Source organism: Vanessa tameamea, chromosome 25, assembly GCF_037043105.1.
Source record: "Vanessa tameamea isolate UH-Manoa-2023 chromosome 25, ilVanTame1 primary haplotype, whole genome shotgun sequence".
Lineage (NCBI taxonomy): Eukaryota > Metazoa > Arthropoda > Insecta > Lepidoptera > Nymphalidae > Vanessa > Vanessa tameamea.
In genome coordinates this window covers 5806869-5830113 of record NC_087333.1, presented here as the reverse complement: position 1 = coordinate 5830113, position 23245 = coordinate 5806869, and the positions used below count along the sequence as shown (strand labels likewise).

General features: G+C 36.4%; 2 protein-coding genes across 6 annotated transcripts; one reads left to right on the top strand and one right to left on the bottom strand.

Moving 5' to 3' along the window:
* Positions 1–2330: 2330 nt before the first annotated feature.
* Positions 2331–9645, bottom strand: LOC113401824 (malonate--CoA ligase ACSF3, mitochondrial). Its single transcript, XM_026641879.2, has 9 exons — positions 9321–9645; positions 8769–8906; positions 8040–8132; positions 7504–7761; positions 5239–5416; positions 4533–4782; positions 4138–4332; positions 3398–3543; positions 2331–2865 (listed from the first exon to the last, which is right to left on the bottom strand). Exons 1-9 carry the CDS (start codon positions 9469–9471, stop codon positions 2418–2420), a joined length of 1857 nt encoding a protein of 618 aa, XP_026497664.2. The 5' UTR covers positions 9472–9645; the 3' UTR covers positions 2331–2417.
* Positions 9646–9857: 212 nt separating this feature from the next.
* On the top strand, positions 9858–22258 carry LOC113401822 (mediator of RNA polymerase II transcription subunit 25-like). Of its 5 annotated transcripts, XM_026641878.2 has the most exons (15): positions 9858–10154; positions 10432–10590; positions 12701–12864; positions 13445–13599; positions 14192–14292; positions 14625–14796; positions 15040–15213; positions 15622–15819; positions 16344–16487; positions 16697–16775; positions 17639–17754; positions 18444–18719; positions 18788–18904; positions 20628–20680; positions 22134–22233. In XM_026641878.2, the coding sequence occupies exons 1-14, from the start codon at positions 10033–10035 to the stop codon at positions 20664–20666; spliced, it is 2016 nt and encodes a 671-aa protein (XP_026497663.1). In that variant the 5' UTR covers positions 9858–10032; the 3' UTR covers positions 20667–20680; positions 22134–22233. The 5 variants fall into 5 exon arrangements, with proteins under 5 accessions (XP_026497663.1, XP_064075038.1, XP_026497662.1 ...); XM_064218968.1 differs by lacking the exon at positions 20628–20680 and having other exon boundaries at positions 14655–14796; positions 22134–22258; XM_026641877.2 differs by lacking the exon at positions 20628–20680 and having other exon boundaries at positions 17645–17754; positions 22134–22258.
* The last annotated feature ends 987 nt before the right edge of the window (positions 22259–23245 follow it).

Sequence of the window (23245 nt, the reverse complement as noted above, 5' to 3'; positions counted from 1 at the left end):
TGTTGTACATCTCTATATCATATTTTCTTGTCAACGTTAAATAAATTAGCACAAAATATTCTCACTACACATATAATACGATATGAAGACCTATACTTGAAACGCCGTTTGATGTTTAAAACATACTTTTTGTACTTAGTATGAGAAAATAGAGCATACATACAGTCGGTTCCTAATAGGCTCAAAATAGAAGTGATAAATTAATTGTTGTTTCATGAAAATGTTTCTAATACATTGTTTAATAGTAAATTTCATAAAAATTAACCCAATATTCTAGTTCCCTTGAATTTAATATTGTAATTAGAACTTTATTTTTATCTAATAACATATTATTCACATAATAAAGACTATGTACAATATTTTGTATACTATCATAAATGTATTGTCCAAATTCAATTGCAAATCGACCCAAACACACTAACAAGTGCAGTTAAATAATAACTTGTGTTACCAAAACAAATAAAATTGATTTATAAGGCTATATTTCAAACTAAATAATGACCAGTTGACTTGATTCTAGTTAATTACACAAACACAAGGCGTCTATATTCTCTCAAGTTATCAACATACAAATAATTTAGAAACAATTATATTTGTCATTGTTTACATAGGATAGCAAATAGAGCCTTTGGTACTGCGCTGGATCATTTTTCGAACGGTTCGGATTGAATTGTGAGACTGCAAGCACAGACTTGTCCACTTTAATATGCACAGTTGGAAAGTCGTGACAGAAATCAGTCAGGTCATTATAATAAAACTTTTTAAATATATGGGATATTTCTTTGCAAGAGATTTGTTTAAATCAAACTTAGCTTTACATATATAAGTATAATTTGAAAGGATAGAGTTCTAGAGTTAAAAGAAGTTCACTTTGAAATTTAATCGTATTAATTCAATAATAGATTTAAGTGTATAATTTAACAATGAAATAATATTATAATTTTAAAAACACAACAAAGAAACGCTTATAAATGTAAAAAAAAAACAAACTATTATCTAAATATAACATTTAAAATATGCAAAAATAAATGCGTTTTGTTCGTTACATTTCGACATCAGTCTGTAACTGGACAGATTATATATATAATATATAGATACGCTGACATTATTCCAACTAATGTTTTCCTTCACCCAGAACGATAAGAACATCGTGAACATTGTGCCCATGGCCAGAATCGAATATCAAATTCATACTTGACTTAGAAACTATCGGAATTAACCGAATGCCTCATATATATAAAACAACATATTATACCATATCATAATAAATAATATAAAAATATCATATTATATTTATAGTTAATTTTAATGTACATAAGGTTAATGTATGTAAGGTTACAACCTTAATAAATGCAATTCATATTATGAAATTCACTTGATTGTTAACAAAAACCAATGTAAGCATAAAGGTAGAGCAACATATGCACATAAAAGGCCAAGGCAATCATTTTTTTTCTGTTGCACTATCTCGCTGGATCGCACGCGTAACTTGAATTAACGTCACAAATTCATCTTCGAACTTTTGACAGATAAATTGATAAAAACAAAAAATAATATAATATCACACTTAATGTTTGATCTTCGATTTGTGCTCACGTATTCTTGGGTGGACTTTCTATGTAGAGACAGATATTAATTTCCTTCTAAATCTTGTATTAACACTCATTTCCATTTAATTATAAAAATAAAATAAATAGAAAGATAGACGGACGAATAGGACGGCTATTGGAAAGTCGTATCCGCCATTGAATGCAGCATTGTTAGAATTATTAAAAATATCTTAGTTTGCGTGACTAAACATAGGATAGAAGATTTTATGTGAGTTGTCTGGTACTAGGATAATATTTATTGTATCATCTGCGCCTACCTTGGCGATTGTGAACAAATCTTCTAAATTAATGTAAAATTATCTTAATAAAATCCCTGTGATACCGTTCTTGACAGGGTATCTTGTGGATGAGCAAGCCCTTATCAAAGGCGATGCCAATCCCAAGAAAACTATCAGAATTTACCGAATCTTGAGATAACTCTTTATTAATCCCTTCAAACCAGCACATAAACAAACAAAATACAGAGTATTGTTTGGCTGTAGTATCAACTAAAGAGTGGTACCTACCCAGGCGAGCATAAAGCTACGTTTATATCATAGATAATAAACTTCCGACAATTAATCCCAAATCCCATCGTCTGTTTGGCCTCATTATCAAAGTGCTCACAGTTTTGCACACGTCACTGACATTATAAGACAATTATATTTACCTCTACATAGAAAAAAACCACAACTCAAAACTTTTTCAGACTAAATTGTACTACTAATTAAAAAAAAATGCATTTTATATTTATTACATAAATAATGGCGACAAAGTATTGCCACAATTCTTTGGATCAGTTTCAACGTGTAAAATTATCCTTGCGAGCTAAGCTTTCTTAAGAACCAATTTATCACCGAACTGTTTCTTAATAAACTTCTTATTCAACTTCCCCATCGCATTCCTCGGCATGACGTCCACGATCAGCATCGTCTTCGGCAGCTGATACGGAGCCAACTTCTTCCCGGCTTCGTCCTTCAGCTCACGGAGCGTCAACTTGGTGTTCTCCTTCAAAACGATGACAGAAGCTACTATTTCGCCATAGCTATCGTCCTCGATACCCAGTACTGCTGCATCTTGTACGCTGGGATGTTCCAGCAGAGCTGACTCCACTTGGAGAGCGCTGACCTTGTAACCGCCAGTCTTGATGATGTCGACGGAGGTCCGGCCGAGGATCTGGAACTTCCCGTCGCTGTAGGAGGCCGTGTCGCCGGTGCGGAACCAGCCGTCCGGTGTGAAGTCTGGTGAGTCTAGGTTCGGAGCTCGGTTCCAGTACCTTATCGGAAAGCGCAGCAACATTTTACTATTGAATTAATTATTTATTTGAAACACTATGTGTACTCCACCAAAGAGCAATAAATAGTGATATGTTCTGGTTTGAAGGGTAAAAGTTAAGATTTATCCACATTAACAGCACATACAAAGGGACATAACATCGTAGTTCTCAAGATTAGTGGCTTATTGACGTTGTGTGGGGTAGTTAAATTCTCTTCTGCCAAAATCTATACAGCAATACGGTCATTCCTAGGTTGGCAGGTAGACAGATGCTATTCACCTATTAATAAGCAGTACAAAATATATTGGCAAGTATTATAACAGCCGGTACGAGTCGTGAGCACAGATGGGGAATAGTCGGGCAAATTACAGTCGCCGAATGACAAGTGAGAGCCCAATAGACGACAAGGATCGACTGACGGACCAATCGCGTGCAGCCTTAGCGCCACCGGCTCCTTCATTCCTCAGACCAGAAAATGTCATGCACAGGTCGAGGTCTTGCTCACGACTCCTGCCATCGCGTTGATACATACCTCGTAAATACAGCAGGTCCTTTAAGCAGTAGCTCCCCTTCGTACGACTTATCATTACTCGGCTCGTGTTCCGTTTCTTTCGAATCCTGCTGACTACCTTCCTCTGGATCCTTCGTGGAGGTCAAGCCTAACTTTTCAAGTGAAATCTAAAATGAAACGTTAAACATAATTACTTTCTGAGCCTCGGAGATTAGATTAGATTATAGATTAGTCTACAATCTAAAAATGGTGAGTGATGACCCGATCATGTTCTAACTGGCTGAATACCATCCAGATTAGCCAAGGAATCCAGAATCCAACCAATAGCATCAAGGTAGAGAACTGGTCCACATTACGAGTAAATGAAGAAGTTATCACAGAATATAACACAAACTTGTATCAAAAAATTAAATTAAGATTGTGATGTTGCCTCGCTAAAAAAAACATGCGGGTACATTAAAATAACGTGGAACATTTTTTATATGTGATGTGATGTAATGTTGAAATTGATCACGAATGTAGGGGGGGGGGGGGTGTTAAAATGGTACAACTTAAAAACTTCAAAAATGTATATAAAGAGAAAACGCCCTCCCATGCAAGCTCATTTAAAATTAAATTAAAATCCTGTAAATATCACACGGCTGGGTAAAAACCTCCTCTTTTCTTGAGAAGTACTTAGAAAATCACAATTTTTGGTTAAGTTATTAACATTATATATAGCGCATTCAATGATACTTTAAAAAATAAGTACGGCCGCATACCTGCATATCCGGGGCTTCGGTCTCCACTGTGATAAGGGGTTTCAGGGTTCCGACTTTAGCAATCCGAGCTGCGAGGCCAGGCAGCGGGAGCCCTACACACGACACTGTGCGCGCCTCCACCGGCCGGTACGGGTTGCTGAGAGCCATGCCCACTTCCGACATGCCGTAGCGTTCGAGCAGCCTTATTCCCGATATCTGAAATTATTATTGACTTGAAAAATCGATTAATATTGAGGTTCTGTTTATACTTTTGAACATTATAGAGGTTGTTGTGCTGCAGCGACATCTAGCGGCAAATTACGACAAAGTTAACTTTTATGGTGATCGGACATAACATTGTAAATAAACACATACCTCACATTATATACAAGTAATAATAAAAAAAAACAATTTACCTCTTCCCACCTCTTGAACAAGGTCTCCGGGAGGGGAGCGGAGCCGGCGCACATGAGCCTCATCCGCGAGGAGAGCGTGGTGCGCACGTAGTCCGCCGTCTTGGGGTCCCGGAACATGGTGTCGTACTCGGCCAGCAGGCGCGCGTACATGGCGGGCACGGCGTGCAGCACGGACACGCGCTCGTCGCGGTCGCCGCCCAGCAGGCGCGCCCACACCGCGTGCGCCGCGAACGACGCCAGCATGCGCACCCTGCACCGCGTCTGCTTAGGCCGGGCCTCGCGAGTGGGGGCGGGAGTTATGGTGTGGAATATTAGGGCTCCATTGTCTATGGGTAACGTTCACCCCTAAGTATAGGGTGCCGTTTATTCCCGTCTGGCTATATATATTAAGACAAAACCAACCTATAGCCTTTTTTAACCACCAGAAGAGCACAACATTTGACATCGAATCGACGAGATATCATTGGTCGACATACTGAATAATCTATGTTATACAACAAGGATTTTCGAAAAAAATGCCTTTTGAACGTCGGCGAAGTCGTTATCGCGGCTCTAGAAGTACTATAAAGTTGATCTAAGTCGTTAAGTGGAATAGCAGTGTATTATAAATAATGAAATATTATTCGAGAACCGTTAGTAGTGCTCAATGTAGGCGAGCGGAATAGACTACAGCCATACTTTAATTGCAAATGCATAATGCGCGTACCTGGCTCCGGCGGCCAGAGTGGCGTTGAGCGAGTTGAGCTGTCCGTGTATGTGGTGCAGCGGCAGCGCGTGCAGCACGACGTCGTGCGCCGAGTAGCGCCACGCCGCGTGCAGCGCCGCGATCTGCGCGCTCAGCATGCCGTGCGTCCACACCACGCCCTTCGGCTTGCTCGTGGTGCCTGGTTGGAAAGGTGGCTTTTAATCTCTGGAGGACGATTAATCGATGGTCGATGTCGTGCTGATTTCGACTGGTATCAATGGAGACCAGCCAACTACGTAGGACATATTATAGTACACAGGCGTGTGTTCAAACACAGGTGGACTAGTTATTATCTTTACTCTCGTAATGTTTGTCGGCAAATCCGATAAACCGGAAAGAGTTCAGGCCCAGGACCGACGTTTTTACGTGCCTTCCGAGGCATGGAAGTGAAGACACTTCCAACTTCCAGGCTGTTACTGAAAAATTTTCGTCGGAAAAATCCAATAGCTTTTTATCAGCCCCATCTGGGATTTGAACCCAGAACCTCGGTATCTATGGCTATATATCAAGCTACTAGACCAACGAGGCAGCCATATAGATCGGTGATTTCACATGTATTAAAGTGACAGTCTGTTAATGTTTCCACAGTCCCAAATGTATAGTATGCAATATCTATTAATATAAAACTTTTTAAATTAGTTTTACATAACAATAAAACTTATAATATTGAGCAGAGACGATACACAGCATCCCAATATTTTCCTCGCTAGTATCCTGGACTGCAACGGAAGTAGACGACAGTATAATCTCCTCGTTCCCTCATGGAACTCCAAAATTGGCGTAATTTTGGGAATACCTTGCGATTCTTTGCAAGACATTATACGTTTCTAAATCAGACGCTATGAAATGGAAAATATCTTGTCTATCTTTTTTTTGGGAAGGCTTTTGAAATAAACATTTCTGTCTTGCCCTCTCTCTCTCTCTCTTTCTGTCTTTCCTGAGTTGGTTTGATTATAGATGTATCCCAACATTTTGAGTTTGTCGCTAACTATACTTGAGTTTAAAGACCTGCTTTCGATGGATTCGCTATTCAAAATCGTATAAATAATGCAAAGTACTGCTTCGAACGCTTAGGATTGAATATTGGCCTGTTTGGGCCGTCTTTCTTTTTGGCCAGAAATATTTTGGATAGAAAACTGGGCCCGAGGTGACGCTGACTAACCACTTCTATGGCTACAGTAACATTTTTTCTTGGTTTTATTTCTGGTGACTGTGTAGATTGGAAACGATTGAGCCATCAAAGGCAAGATCTGAAAGCGCTCTCATTCTCAAACTTCATCAATTGACTCTAGACTCATAAATACGGGCGAGACAATGTGCACTTTTAAAGGGTCAGTCATGATTACATACATCCTTCCAAGAAACATACCTGAATCTTTGTAAATTTTGGAGAATTCAAACGCGCTTGTAATCGGCCCGAGGAATTATTAATTAATCGTAAATTCAAAAGACAATGGGTATTACGAGGGGCTACTACGGGTTCGAGTGTAGGAGCTGGTAGTTCATTTGCTCGGTTATTACCCGAAGGAAGGAAACTCATTAATTTAATCAAAGACTGCGTTAATGCCTGAGATGCGGGTATAAAAATGTTATGTAATAAAATATTGGTAAGTTCACTGACTTTGTTTGTGAAACCATACAACATCCGCATCCTCCATCTACCATCTGACGCTATCAGAGAAACTTGAAGAAGACGAATTCGAATTGCTTTCAGTTGTTCATTGTTTCTTTTTGTTAGACGCCAGTTCTACAAACGGCGACTGCATGGAGCGATAACTACAACCGGCAGATTGTAAATTTGAGCATTCTTGCTCCAAAATATTATGGTCTAAGTCCAAGGCACATATTCCACTTCATCACTCATAATTATAATAGACGATGCACTTGTTAACACAATATTTTTTTTTTTCAATATAAATCACTGAATTAATCACTAAAAGAACTTTAGGAACATAATACTAACACTGAGCTAAAATTGTAGTGAACATGAGAAGTAACGGACGGAGAATGGAGCGGACGTGACGTCATTTCCCCTTACGCACAATAAATAATGCACTCTCTCGGATGTTGGGCATCATCACATGCCAAATAATACAATCAGTATATTCGTATAAAACCAGAAAAATAAATCAAAACTCGCAACATCACAATAACAGTAGGATAACGAATATCTAAACATTTAAAGTCATAAAAAAAAAACTAAAAAAAAAAAGAATTCAAACTGACCACTAGTATAAATCAGCATAGCATCTGTACCACCATACCACTTGTTGGAATGGCCAACGTCACTCAACAAATCAGCCTTTTCTTCAAGATCCTTCTCCTGCTTCTCCATTGTCGTGATGAGTAGCGGCTTGGATAACTCTTTAGTGACTGGATGGATAATGTTCTCATACTCTTCAGAGCATATGACTAAGCTGGAACCGCTGTCAATAATGAAGTATTTGATCATATCCGGTGGATGCAATGCTGTTAACGGGACCGCTGTAACAAACAGTACATATGTAAATATAGATACAACATTTTTTGGTATGACTTGATGGTTAGACTGATGTAAGGGCCTAAGTAAGTATCCCTTGATAGCATATGGCATGACGCAGTCTTATACTGTCATGTCTCTCAGCTGGGGGTCTCTACTATGTATATTTTGAAGCTTTATATTATTATAATAATAACAAAAAATAATTTAAGTAATAATCAACTATGTCGTTACTTATTTATTCACTTTCATTAATAATAAATTCCTTCAATAGCCTACTTACCTATATTGCCAGTCATCCATATTGCCCATTGTACGACAACATGAGATGCATCATTACGACACATATAAGATATTGTACGCTCTGTATCACCCACTGAAAAATAAAACCATGAATAATTATTAAATATTAATCTAAATTATACAAGATCTACACAAGCGCTGTCGTTTAAGCCTATAGAAGATATCTTTGATCAAATTATGGTCACTGTGGTCAATGTAAAAGACTAATGCACTAGTACGCAAATAAGCACACAGTCTATTAGTCAAATACATTATGTACATCAAGCATCACAAGTACAGGAGTGATGCTGTAACACTAACTTCAGTCCATACACCTACTGCGACTTATGTAGAATAATCAGACAATTTAAAAATGGCTATGTTTTATTTTTCAAGTTATTTCATGTTATCAAATCAGAGCAATTAAAAGATTGGTGAAATAATCTCATATTCTCTTGTCAAACAGCAATACTCAACAGTAGTGTAACTACAGGCACAAGGGACATAAGATCTTAGTTCTCAAGGTTGATGGCACATCAGGTTTGTAAGGAATAGTTAATAATTATTACGCACCAATATCTATGTGCAATGGTGACCACTTCGCATAAGGTGTCCTATTTGCAGAAAAAAGCAAATCAGTACTATTGATAACTATAAAATTTTACACCTGCATTGAATAACAATAATATGTAATTACAATAACATTTATTTCATTAAGCAAAAATCTTACATAATTCAGCTGCAATATCTTTGCTGAGCGAAGTTGCCGCTTGATACAATCTTGCATATGTGTAAGTTCCGACATCATCCTGTAGTGCCACTCGAGATGGAAAGAGTAAAGCCCTTCTGAATACTGGTACTACACCCCCTGTAATTTAATTAAGTTTCCAGTTGAGGCCCGATATATGAGTCCAGTCTGTCTGATAACTCGCAGAGCAATAAAATGATGAATATTATATAAGCTTTTTTATAGAATACATGTCTCAGGTTTTGGAACATTTCAAACTTAAAAACCCTCAAATAATAAGTTTCACTGTACTCGATAACATTTTAATATACATGTTTATACATTAACAGGTAAGGCTTAGAGTTCATACCTTCATGTTGATCATCATCCTTACGATGTTTTCCATGACTGCCGAGCACTAGGTGATTTATGAACACAAATTTACAACTAATAATTTTTATCTTAATTTTCTCATTAATTTTTGGTTTTTCTATGGCACATAACTATGTTACCTAATTTCCTGCAGCTATACAAATAAAATTTAATCAGACATACCTGCTTCAATGTCTCTGTTAAAAGTATTCACTAGTTCCGAACTAGCGTCCTCCTGTACAGCTGTATTGGAAATACTTCTGTAGAATGGAATTCCAAGTGGTTTCCGAAAAAGCCGGTTAAGTAAACGTAAAGAACGTAAAGATGTTTCCATTTTTTGTGTCGTAACGTAAATTTATATAAATGATAAAACTACATACGTATCACGTACTGTTTGACGCACTAGATTAAGACGAGGAAAACGTTATTCTTTTAACGAAAAGTTCCAAATATTCATATAAGAATCAATTACGATAAGCTTTTTTTTTAAATTACATTTTCATTTGACATTGACAGTAGCTAATCGTTTAAAAATAGCTTAAGGGCACTTAACTTTAAGTTTGTTTTTAATTTACAGCACAAAATAATTAATTAATTTTATTCTCCTTGAAATTAGATTGGTTTTAATATTAGTATATAGAAGTAAAATATACTTTTAATTAAATTATATTAAATTTATTTGTTTCCAGATATTTCAAAGCAACCAACAAAAGTTTCTAGTCGTAATTTATTGTTACACTTGTCAATAAAACATGTCAATGTCAAAAAATGTCAAACATCGGAGGTGTATGTTGCTTTACCCGTGATGTTGATTGTTTTTTTTTATTATTTAAAACTAATTAAGTAAATATCTATACCATGTCTTAATAATAATGTTAATTTAAGAACCAATACAATGGCCGTAAATGCTCCTGACTCTCCCATACAGGCCGAAGTAATTTTTGTGATAGAAGCTACATCAGCGAATAGCGCGTATATAAGTGAATTAAAAACTAATTATATCGTACCAACACTAGAGTAAGTTAAAATTAATTATCTACATAATAGGTAATCCTTCTAATCTTTACATACACCACTTTTATGTCACAAGAATTTTAATGGAGTATAATTTACAATGTTTACATTATACATTGCAACTATAATAAATGTTGTTGAACTTTAAATAGTTACATAGGTATTTACAGATATTCAATGACGTGACGTGCAAATTATTAGATAGATCTAGTAATTATTTATAGTTATCTTGTATTTATAAAACAAAAACATTAGTTGTAAATTAAAATATTCTTATTAGATATTTTCATGGCGGTGCACTTGAGGAAGGTGCGGGTAGCGGTTCAGTCTACGGTATCGTGACATATCTAGCAGCAGACTGCCATCCTGGCCTGCCTGTCTCCACTTACGGCCCCTTCACCTGCCCACAGACTGTTGTCGAAACAGTTGATAAATTACAGTAAGTAATAATATTATTACATAATGTTTTATCATTTTATAATTTTTATTTTACAAAAATTGATTATTATATTCACTATAATATTCAAATTACAACATCAAGATGTTTTTAATAATTTAAGACTGGATTTCTGAATTGAAATAATGATTGCATCATGAGAGATATATTAATTAACTATTATTCACAAAAGAGTATTTTCTATGTTATTCTTTAATGATACATTATCTATGAGGGTAAACAACACAATATTGTTTTTATACATAATATAAAATTTTGATAACTAAATACATACTATCTATAAAATGTTCTAATAAACAAATGGTTTATAAATGGATGAAAACTTCAATTGGAATAGACATAACAAAAAACTTAATTTATTATAATTTATTGCAGATATCAAAGACTCATACAATATATCCAAAAGACTTTTCTTTGTCCAGAGAATGTAATAGTTATTCTTTTTTTTTAAATAAACATTAAAAAATTAAGACCCAAACGATATATCTCACAAACTAAAATAAATATCAACAATATTTTAAAATTATATTAGTTTTTTTTTTTAAAAGCATAATTTTCATATAATGGAATATAAAAATCCAAATATTTTTAAACATATCATCAATATTTTACAGATGTCAACTATCATAATATTAAAAATGCACAAGTTGAATGTTAAGTGTCCAAATAAATTATAATGACATTGTATATTAGTATGATACAAACACTTAACTAAAAAGTAAATTTAGATATTTTCACTGGAAGTTATATCTCCCTGTAACATCAAGAGACTACTCCTTCGACGAGAAATTGGTAAGAGACACACTTGACTGTCACTGAAATCTGCAAGCTATACATGGAAGTTACCAAGATCCTGTCTTTCCCTATCAATATACTTAAGGAGACTATCTCTCGGTGTTTGAATGTCCAATGTAACCGTAAAATGTAGAGCATATAGATGCTGCAGTTTTGACATCCTCGCTAACAGGAGCTGCACCGTTTATGCCGCAGGTACTTCGAGAATTTTCTTCCATGTCCATTCTTTCACCAGGGTAAAGCTGTCCTCGTTCACTTTAAGTACTACTAGAGCTGGTGCACTCTATCGATACTTTTTATCATCCTTTACAGCTCAGGCAGTGCCTTATTCTTTGGGCCATCGGCACGAAGTCTTCTCGTTTCCTTCTTCATTTTGTGAATGTGAAGTAGTTACGTTAACTTGGCATTTCGAGGTCATTGTGCCGACCCAGTTGATCGCTGTCGCACCTTTATCTGCTGTCCCGGTGCATGTTATCTTTGCACGACGAAAAAGATTACTGACCTTCTAGCTTAATATTGATAAGTGCGCCATCACTTTTCAGTGCCGTGATATCTTTGGGCAGCTTCGTGACGTCTACATAGTCAAAAGTTCCCGCCGCTTGGATCAAGCGTCACGTATATTGGGACCGGATCCGTCTCCTTGGGGACATTCAAAGGTCAATCATCCCACGGCCGACCCTCGTTCTTGTTACACGACGGACAATATTAACTGACTAAGAAGCAACTGTTGTAAGAACATGACGTATTGACGTATGTAGATCTTAACCGAAAACGGTTTAATTCCAGGCAAGCACGAGGGAATTTTCACGCTATGAATTTATAGTTATAAATCATCTTATTCTCGGTAGAGAAGGAAATCATCATCTTTTGGTAAAAATTCAATTCAATAAGTCTCCATTAATTCGATAAAATTTGTTTTTGACGTGATGTGTTAAGCCCTTAACTTATCATCTACAGGAAGGACTTGTCAGGAAAAGTCACGAAGGATATTGATCAGTGTGTTTGAGATTCAATCAAAGACAGAATCATTATTAATTTTACTCAGTTTCATTGATAATTTTACTGTCGCTGTTATACATCCGTTACTAATAGTGTTTGAGTTGCCAGTAAACAATCCTCTCTTTTAAGTTTTTACGTCTCATAAATGAAATTTAGGGTATTTATTGTGTCGCTTTTGAATTACGCCTCGAAGACAATTTAAATATAGTGACCGGATATTAATCAATTTGGTGTCCATTATATAAAGTATTTGCACGCATAGTAAATGTACGTATAAAGCAGATATTCATTGTTTTAGATTTATAGGAGGTCATGCGGAAAGTCGGGCATGTGTGACCGAAGCATTAACAGCCGCACTCGCTTGCTTAGAAGAGCTGGGCCGTTCGGATGTTCCCCTCCATGTTATACTCCTGTGTTGTTCGCCCCCTTATTCAGCAAATGCTGGGGGGCTGGTTCCACCTGGTATGTAACTCCTCTTCGAGTCTTTAATTTTCTGACGATTTTTTTTTTTGTTTAAATGATATTAAGTATGTTTTAGGTACGACGTTTTTAGCCATAACGTTTATGTGATAAATATGTTTATAATGTTGATGTAAATATCATGACATGATTAGAGTTATACTAAATAAACAGTCATTACACCCTATTCTAATCGAAGCAGTAAAGATAAACTTTGGACATACTCCAAGCGATTTGCTAATGGCACTGCTAAAGTATTCACTGCAAACAGTTCTTGATTAATATATCTTTATCTAAACAAAACAATGTTTCACTTAACTACCTATATCAGCTTTAATTTGTCTTTCAAAGTTCTGATAACAACTTTGCCGACATTCAAAAGTGATTTTTTTTTAATGAATTCATAATATTCCATAGATTTCGGATATCGACTGATGATATCACGTTATTCTCCCTCTCGTATTTTATTTAAATAGACTATAGCGTGCTTATTTTCATTTATTAATAAGTATGTTAAATTTAATTTAATTTACTTAAAATGTTTAACAAGATCAAAATATTAATATATGTTATGTAATTTTAGGAGCACCCGCTACAGTGGAACAAGCAGCAAGACTAGTCGGAGAGCGCGGCGCGCAGCTGTCCGTAGCGGCGGCGAAAAAACTACCCGCACTACTAGCGCTGTACGAGCACGCAGGGGGGGAGCTGCATGCTGCACAGCAAAGAAATTATGCTAAGGTAATTGGTGTCTATTTAACATAAAGAGCGTTTCTTTAAGCTTATGGATGTTAGAATTACGCGGCGTAATTCAAAATCGTTCCAATATAAACGTTTCATAAGTTTTTATATTGTGTATTATGTACAGGAACGACTTAAACGGCTCGATACTCCTAACTCATTATCGAACTGTTTTTGATGAACCATTCATTCGTTGAATATAGGAATCCGATCAGTGTAAACTTTTGACAGTTCCACTCTTATAATAATGTATACAAATTAAAAAAAATAACGTGGCCGCATCATTTTAAATGTTAAAAATATATTTTTTTTATTCTTGAGTTTACATAACTGTTTGATCTAAAACTGAACCCTGTGGAACTCCAAATGCATAGTACAAGAGTAATGTAAGGATTACTCTTTAACCACAATTTTCCAAAACGATCTAGCCGAAATACAAGATAGTCGATTTTATCTATTTTAAAAGGTCTACGAAACTCATTAGAACTTATTTTATGATTTTAACACTGTGATATAAGCAGACAGATGCCTCACAAAAAACAGAATGCAGTAATCTTTCCCGCACCTGTAGTTATGAATATAGTGAATTCAGGACCCAAGGCATTTGGTGCTGCTGCGGGGTTACAGTCTCAAGGAGCGCCCCCCCAGCCCCGCGCCGCCACCCGCGCCGGATGTGCAGCCAGACGTGTATGGGTAAGGTTATCTTTTTAGCAAATATTATGGTTTTTTTAATTTTATGTTTTGACTGGAGAAATCTGTCAATTTTTCCATGCACAGGATGTTCACAGAAATAATGTGTACAATTATAAGTCAATGTCATCATTTATTTGACACACTGTAATTTTTAAATAATTTGATTTTATTAATTACGAAAGTGATGATATTTTTATAATAATTAGTATCACGTCCGGTCTAAATTGGCCCATTTAGATATTATTGAATAATAAAAATGTGCAGGTAATTTTCGATTTTTAAGTTTCAATTTATAGATTAAATACAATACAATACTTCTTACACTTTTAAAGACAAAACCGCACCGTCGTTCCTCAACCAAGGGTACCACCAGCGCAGTTCCAACGTGCAGCCGTCCCACAAGTTAGAAGTAACTGGCTAGCCCCTCCTCGACAGCCACCCTACGCGAACTCAGCGCTACTGACGCAGCTAGCTCAACCCTCAAACCCTCCACCTCCTACGCAGGTAGGTGGTAAGATACTTTATATGATACTAGCTCTTTTACTCATTCTCATTCCGTTCCTAGTTAATTAATTTGTGGTATATAATTATATTACATTGATATTAATATAATATTTTTAATTAAAATGTCCCAAAGGAGTTTGTTTCATTCCCAAGGTATGCTATATATATATATTTCCAAATATACTTAACTAATTTTAGGAACTGGTATAATTTACCAGTCGATAACGTAGTGAACGCTTCCAGGCCAGCATGCAGCGGCTGCAGGGCATCCAGGCGGGCCCGTCGTCGGCGGGCGTGTTCGCGGCGGCGCCGGCGCCCGCGCAGCGCACCTACATCTGGAGCGGGGTGCTCGAGTGGATGGAGAAGGGGAAGACGCCCGGGGACCAGCAGAAAGTCATCAAGCATCTACCGTGTCAAGTGAGAATTATCTAGAGCTGAGAGAGGATTTATATCTTTGCTGCTCTATGCTGGCCTATAAAGATTGCTGCCCACACTTAGGAGGTGAAATATTGAAGCATGAATAATTGAATGACATGTGAAATTACTTTGTTTTTGCCGGATGCTATGGACACATTTTTAGTTTTCATTGACGTGTGGGTACTCAGAGGACGATACTTCAAAAGAAAACCTAACCAACCCAATTTTCTCGTCCTAGACCCGGCCCTACTTGGAATATAAGGACTATAAATCCTCCCCCGAACCGCTGATTCTTAGTAAAAGTGTGTAAGGTTACGACTACAATGTTATACACAATAATAGTGAAAATCAAATGCGCCGTCTGACTGTGATCTTCAAACTTGTGATAATAATCTAATGTTTCTTCAGGTATCCGCGAACTCAAAAGATATCGAGCCCGAACTGAAAGTGGACACTTGGCCGAGCAAGCTGTTAATGCAACTAATGCCGAAACATTTGATCAGCAACATCGGCGGTCAGTACCTGAAGGACAGCAAATCCGTGCTGTTCCATTTGCAGCAGAACGAGGCGCTGGACGCCCTTACCAAGGTCATGGTTAATGGATTTGTGAGTACCCTGAAACGGAAATGTTAATTGTTGTAACTAACAGATACAAGGTTTTACAGGACTTCAAAGTACCTTCAAAGGTTTAAAATATATGTTAATATAAAATAGAAAACTAGCGAGGGTTGTTCTGCCTATATATATACTATACTGCTTTCCGTATAACAGAGAGTTCGGTTATCCTTGCGGATTGAATACTCCATAAAATTTGCTCAGTTAATGAGTTGACATGCGCGAATTGTGATTCAGTGAATTGTTCTCGGAGAATTGTTTTCCACGAATTTTCCACAAATCGCGCTACCAACCTCGGGAGCTAAGATGTCATGTCCCTTGTGCCAACAATACTACATAAATGTTACTGCTTGGGGATATCTGATGAGTGGCTGGTACCATCAAGTAATGTGTAGAAGATGTTTGACTTGAAATTAAAAAATATATCCCAAAAATTGGCTAAACCACCAACAAAGCAGTTCACAACAGTTAGCAACAAGATAATATAATAGCTATGTACGACTTTTGTGTTGCAGGCTGGTTGTGTTCACTTTTCACCGATGTCGTCACCTCCGCAGTGCGACATCAAGGTGCTGATCCTGCTGTACACGCCGGACAAGAAGGCCTACCTCGGCTTCATACCCAACAATCAGGCCACCTTCGTCGACCGGCTGCGGAAGGTAATGTATACAAATATAACTCGCCTAATTTAAAAATTGCATTTTAACGCACTCTGACACACGTACTGATACACGCGCATACGTGTATGTACACACATTTGCATTACGAAACATTTGAATACAGAAACACAAACATGACGATCTGATTTTGACTGTCAACTGTTATAAATCGGGTTCCTGTTATGACGTAACGATTCCGCTCCCTGCAGGTGATTCAGCAGCAGAAAATGAACAAGCAGCTGCCGTCGCCTGCGAGCGCGGCGCCCGGGCCGCCCGCCACCATGACCGGTAACGTTCAACCGCTGTACCCTTAGTTTTAATAATCGTGTGTAGCTGTCATTCTACCATTTAACAATAGTTAATCCGAAATCAAATCCAAAAAATCTCATTAACTATTTCTTTCACTTTTCTACTGCGCATCAACGGCAAGCCAAGAAGAGCCTAACAAAAAATCATTCATTATTTATGTCAGTATAGACTGTCAAAGTTCAGAACGCGTCCACAAAAACAGTGACCAAGGGTCGCCCGCTAAGTACACACACACACACACTAGTAAAGCAGATAGATCATAAATTTAACTCGGTTGTTTCAGTTATTTTGTAGCGCGACCCTCTATTTCGATTCATATACAATTAATACTATCAAATCACATAGCTGTTTTCGATTTCGTTTGTCGATAAAGCAAAATTGTAAGGAAATTACATTTCTCACAAGGATCACATCAATTGAATGTTTTTGACGAAAGTTCGAAATCGCTTCGACATTTGTCAAATGCATTTTGTCTATACCACGCAGCCTAATGAACTCTGTTTTTGTTCTTAAATGAACCAATAACAGTTGTGTTGTGTAACTGTCGTTTATGTATTTGTTTGCTGTTTTGATTACTTTAGTTTTTTTTAATCTGTTTGCATTTTTTTACTATAAGGCATCATTTCAATCGAAATTTTAGGATAACTCGTGACTTGATGATTTTGTCGATTAAAGTACAAGTACGGTTTAAAGATTTAAATTATGAAGTTCCTCAAAAATCATAACAGCAATTAGTTAAAAATAAATAAATAAAATAAACAAAAATAAATTGAACCAAGGAACCTCGGACATCGCGGGTGTCACTCTATTCTCTAAGATGTTTTTGAGATAATCTTTCTTAGCTACAGGTCTAGGAGGAGGCATGCAAGCAGGAATGGGCATGGGGGGCGGAGGCCTTGCTGGGGCTCTATCTTCTGTACCTTCCATGTCCAATCAACAAGCTCAGCAACATCAACAGGTGATCTATGTATATGAAAGCGAAATCACTGATTAATCACGAAATCTCAGAAATCTTGAAATTTGGCAGAAAGGTTCCTTATAGGGTGTAGATATCCACTAAGAGCGGATTTTACGAAACTTCACCCCTAAGGTGATAAAACGGGGATTGGAAGTTAGTGTTTTATAAATATCGCGCGGGTAAAGCCGTAGGTTCAGCTAGATATGTATAACAATTATTGTGGTTCCGTGTGTTCCTTTGTCTGCCTACCTCGTTGGTGTACCCCACTCTAGATCTGTAGGGGCCTACAGATCTAGAGTGGGGTAGATACCGCAAACTGTCCGACAAAGTATTGAACTTATATATTGGGTTTTACCGCCCAGCGAACATCCTCTTAAGGACTGAGAACAGAAAAAAGTCGCTGGGGGCCAGATCTGGAGAGTACGCAGTATGCGGAATCAATTCGAAGCGCAGTTCTTGCAATCGTTTTCATTGATCTGTGACGCGGTCAATTGTCTTGATGAAACAGCACTTTTTTCTTTTTCAAATGAGGCCGTTTTTTCGCGTATTTGTCTTTATTTTATCGTCGTAAACAGCTGTCTTATACACGAGTCTTTTGAAGGTTAGGGCTAACTAAAAAGTATATATGGATTTGATACTAATGGCGCCATCTATGTGTCAGCCTACGAATTTTTCATTTATTTTTTCAGGGTATGATGATGGGCGGCGGCATGGGCGGTCAGGTGGGACAAGTCGGACAAGTTAATCAAGTAGGCCAAGTCGGTCAACTGGGAGGCAAAGGACCTCGCTCTGCACCTTTAGACGGGCTGGAGGCAGCTCGTCAGCAAAATCTCGAGAAGATCCAACACTTGCAGCAGACCCTGGAGGCGGCACACCAGCAGGAGGCGCAGTTCAAGTCCCAGATGGACATAATGTCGCACCTCCACGCCGCCCAGCAACAGGAGCAACATTACAAGCAACTAGAGGTCGGTTGGTGTCGGCGCTCGTGACGGTTTGTGTCCCGGCCGCTCTAACGCCTGACGTGTCGCTGCAGGAGCAGCAGCGCAAGGCGCAGCTGCAGGCGCAGCTCCAGCAGCTGCGCGGGGCCGGCGCCCGCCTCGTGCGCCCGCTGCTGCCCGCCAACCCGGGCCTGAGGCATCTGCTGCAGCAGGTATGAACTCATATGTGAACTTATACAGACACAAGCGAAATAGCGCTACACGTATAAATGAATGTCTGTCTATAACAGATAACATAAAACAACTTATTTTATACACAGTTGTTGAACTAATACTTTTAATTAATTTGAAATTCAACTGAGCATACGCCAAATACAATTAACCCTTTAATATAATTAGCACAGTCACACGCCTGAAAAAAACTATTAAATTTGATTTTGTATATGCCAGATTATTTGTATAACTTTAAATACTTTTTCCAAAACATAATATACTGTTACATGTTTAAACTAAAGACTTCAAAATGTAACAGGTTCAGGTGTGTATGTATAAGACATTGTAGATATTTCATCCCTAACAAGTATCTATTATTAATAAAATAAAACTAATCACATTATTTTCATCTTAATAGCCATCGCTTTAGAGGTTATGCTATTACACTTTTGTTAAAATCCTTTTATTTTTATTAAATCAAAAACTCCCGTTAAGCATGTTCAAACAATACCAAGTAAATGCATAATGCCATTAGTGCATTTCAATGGTAGGAGGACTAAAGATAAACAAACCTTAAACCAAACCAGAATTATTTCACTTATCTACATATTTCCACTTTAATTTTACTTCCAAAGTTTCGATAAGTGCATCTGTTACAATCAATATGGTATTTTTTTTCAATAGTCCATAATTAATACCATAAATTTTAGATTTCCACCAATGGAAACATTTCAATTCAAGACCAAAGTTGTTTATTTACTCCTTCTATCATTGGATTTGGCTATAGACACTAGTTATATATCATTTTCACCTGCTCACTAACATCTATTAGAAGCTGGTGCTAATTTCATTCTACACAATCTTCTAACTAATCTTACAGGACTTCAAGAGTTGCTATTCTTTTCAACCTCGTGCGAAAGAGATAGCTAATCACTTAGGTTTGGTTAGAGGGTGTCTGTCCACTGTGATTTTTATACCGATATTTTTCGATGATTTTGACTTCTAAAAATGTTATTGATAGCTACTTTGAGATCTTTGAGTCTTGGAAGGGTTTGTCAGGTGCAGTTTCAGTTACAATGCCTTTTATGTAGCTCGTTTGGCTTCGCTTATCGTCAGTAGTTTTCTCAATGTAAAATATATCGAATTTTTGTCCGGTCCAGGAAGACTTTGATTAGTCGAGCTGGCTTTTGTTACTTGTAGCAGCACAGTTTTCATGTTTGATTGTTCTTTTTAGTTCAATTTCTTTCAGCAGTATGTCTCGTCATTGTGAATATTTGTAAATGAACAATTGTTGCTTTAATTTAGCTCTTCAGAAATTAAAGGCTGCAAAATTAATGATAATTTTGAGAGCAAAAACAGCTAAATATCATGTGATACGGAATTAATTAAGGCACACTTGTTTTGTCGCATCAAGTGGCACTTGGGTCACTTTGAGCTAGTGTCTCGTTATTTCTCGCGTCAATTTATGTGTCACTGAGCGCACCACGTGACATTTCGATCTTGACTAGTGACACTTCGACCTAATGTGGCTCTTTGCGACCCGTGGCGCTTCAAACTCGACGTATCATTGGTCGCATCACGTGACACTTCGACCTCGACACGTCGCTCGTCGCTTCCCGTGGCGCTTCAAGCTCGACGTGTCACTGGTCGCTCGACGTGACACGTCGCTCGCTCGGCTCCCGCGGCCGCCGGTCCGAGTGTGACGCAGAGTGTGTGTTCTAGCAACAGCAGGCGGCGCGCGGCGCTCGTCCGCACATGTGAGCCGCACCCGCTAAGTAAAGCTTCCTTCCACTAACTATTTTATTTAACCGTCTCAGAAAATAGATCTTACTAAGCCCTTATCTAACTCATAATATTGTGTTAAATTAATTACTCATCTATAATGTTTTTTTTTTTTAATTAATTGGTGGTTTATGTCATCTTTATTCTGAGATTGTTTCACATTTATTTAAGATCTAGTTCGACAACTTACTCATCTATAAATATGTAACATAAGTAATTGTAATTTAAAATGTTGATGGCATTATTAAAGTTACAGAGTTTGTTTGTGGAACTGGTCTTATTTAACTTACATTAAGCTGCGTTCAAAAAAAATTGGTACTTTACTAAAACTATTCTGGCTAATATGAAAACAACTTACATCCACAATCAAGATATGTATTTTTTCAAATTATTTCTTGAAAAAGAACACATTAAGCATGTAATTCATTTATACGTAATATTGGAATATTTTTTGGTTAACGGTTTGTGTTTTGATGAAATAATGAAAATGAAAGGAAGGAAACTGTTTCAACAGGTGAAAGAGAAGTTTTTGGAAGGGCTTAAGCCAATGATAGATTAAACTACAGAATATCACAATGAAAGGAGTACAAAAAATAAACAAACCATAGATTAAAATTATTTAGACCTCGAACAATAATATTATGTCAACTCAAGGACAAAGTTGTTTTTCTTTACTTCTACTGCCATTGAAATCGACTTATAATGATGGCCAACCCATATTACGAAGGGAACACGGTACCAAGTATTTTATGAACGCTCTCTTGTAACTTAGACATTACAAATAAGGAACTCTTGTCTGCTTAATAATATATACTAAAACTCGATAGAGCTTAAAGCAATTTTTATTTGCTAATTAATAGACAACACAACCCCTAGTGCATTCTCAAATCACAAAATTGTTATTTAATACTTTAACGGAATATATCCGCTTTGCATGACCATCATTCATTTTCACATTTCTTAAAACTTCGTCATTAATCAATAATTATATTTAGAACTTATAATTAATAGTAAAAATAATAAAAATACCTATTTACAGTACAAAGTGATCCCATTTTTTTATTAACTCATGAATTTTATTGTGTACCAGTTGATGTGATGAAAGAAGTCGTCAGGGATAAAAAAATATATAATCAATCACTTTCCGAATATCATTCAGTTTCATTCAGTTGTGTGCTACACACACCCATCCAAAATTTCACATTTATAGTATTAGTAAGATTACAAATGCAATACCTTTACCTATAAATGTTGTTGGCTGATTATTTAAACAATGCTGTCTCCTTCTTTCTAATGTCAAATCAATTATTTCAGAAAGAGAGAAAACTGTGTTTAACTAGACACCCGCTAACAACGTTTATAGGAATAGGCGGATATAGTGCGCAAAATGTCAGGCGCCATATTGATTTTATGTTATCTGTGCAGTAAATGATAATCTATGTTCAGCAGCCGCAATACCGACCGGGTGGAGGAGCCGTCAGGCCGAACACTCAACCTCAACAATTTGACGATGTGTCCAACTACAACGATTTTCTATAAAAAAAATAAAAAAATATAAAACCTTAAAATAACTTTTATTCCCTTTTTAAATGTTTTTACGTGTGAAGCCGGATTATAATGTGCTAACAAAAAATTATGCACTATTCGGAGTATTTAATAGAAAATAGATATATTTTAAAATTTCAAAAATAGTCGAATTTACTCGCACGTTTTTAGTGTAAGTAATATTTATATAGGGAAAATGAAAAAAAAAACATACAATATATTTATGTGTGGAAAAAATATATTTCCTTACATTAAAAATGTCAATTAAGGATGCCGAAAATACAGAATTGTAACATAATTTCTAGCACCTATTTAAGAACTAAATAAATATTTGTGTATCAAAATGTACAGCAAAATATATCGTACATTTATTTGACACGTTCAAATGTAACTTACACACAGACATATGGCAATATATCTTGGCTGTTAAGTATTCAACCAATGCTTTATTCTACCAGGAAAGTTTTTTTTTATATTTTGACATTTGCTTGATAAATGCTTGCTTTAATAAATACAATATACTTATTTAAATCCATGAATTTTACAATATTACGATGATTTTATAATTTAATTAATAGTTTTTTTTTTAATTATACACAATAGTTTCCGTTTTTTTATTGAGTACATAATATTTACCCTTTGTAAATAAATTAAGAAATAATAATAATAATATTTAAATCAGCATATATTATTTTGTTCTATTTAGACTTCATTGCTTCATAAATTACTTGTAATTTGCTCACAGAGGAATATCTAATCAAATATTTAGATATTAATCAAAAACAAATGAAAAAACCTTTGACACATATATATTAAATCATTCATTTTAAAAAACGATACAAATTAAGAGTTATGCGAAACCTCAACTTATTAAATTTTAAATACAATTGAATCGATTCTTTCCTTAGTGTATTTATGAGATTTGAGAATAAAGGAAGCGTTCGCTATAACTATAAATATAAGAGTATCGGCGACAAAACTGCATTCTTGATCACTTTTAATAATTTTATCTT

What these genes read in the sequence shown, in the direction of transcription:
- LOC113401824 (XM_026641879.2), bottom strand. Translation starts at nt 9,471, where the DNA reads ATGGAAACATCTTTACGTTCTTTACGTTTACTTAACCGGCTTTTTCGG. An exon ending in AGATATTGCAGCTGAATTAT is followed by an intron (nt 8,133 to 8,768) that starts GTAAGATTTTTG and finishes TTTATTTTTCAG; the next exon opens with TGGGTGATACAGAGCGTACA. An exon ending in ATGGATGACTGGCAATATAG is followed by an intron (nt 7,762 to 8,039) that starts GTAAGTAGGCTA and finishes TGTTTGTTACAG; the next exon opens with CGGTCCCGTTAACAGCATTG.
- LOC113401822 (XM_026641875.2), top strand. Translation starts at nt 10,033, where the DNA reads ATGGCCGTAAATGCTCCTGACTCTCCCATACAGGCCGAAGTAATTTTT. An exon ending in TCAAGCATCTACCGTGTCAA is followed by an intron (nt 15,214 to 15,621) that starts GTGAGAATTATC and finishes ATGTTTCTTCAG; the next exon opens with GTATCCGCGAACTCAAAAGA. An exon ending in TGAGGCATCTGCTGCAGCAG is followed by an intron (nt 18,905 to 22,133) that starts GTATGAACTCAT and finishes ATCTATGTTCAG; the next exon opens with CAGCCGCAATACCGACCGGG.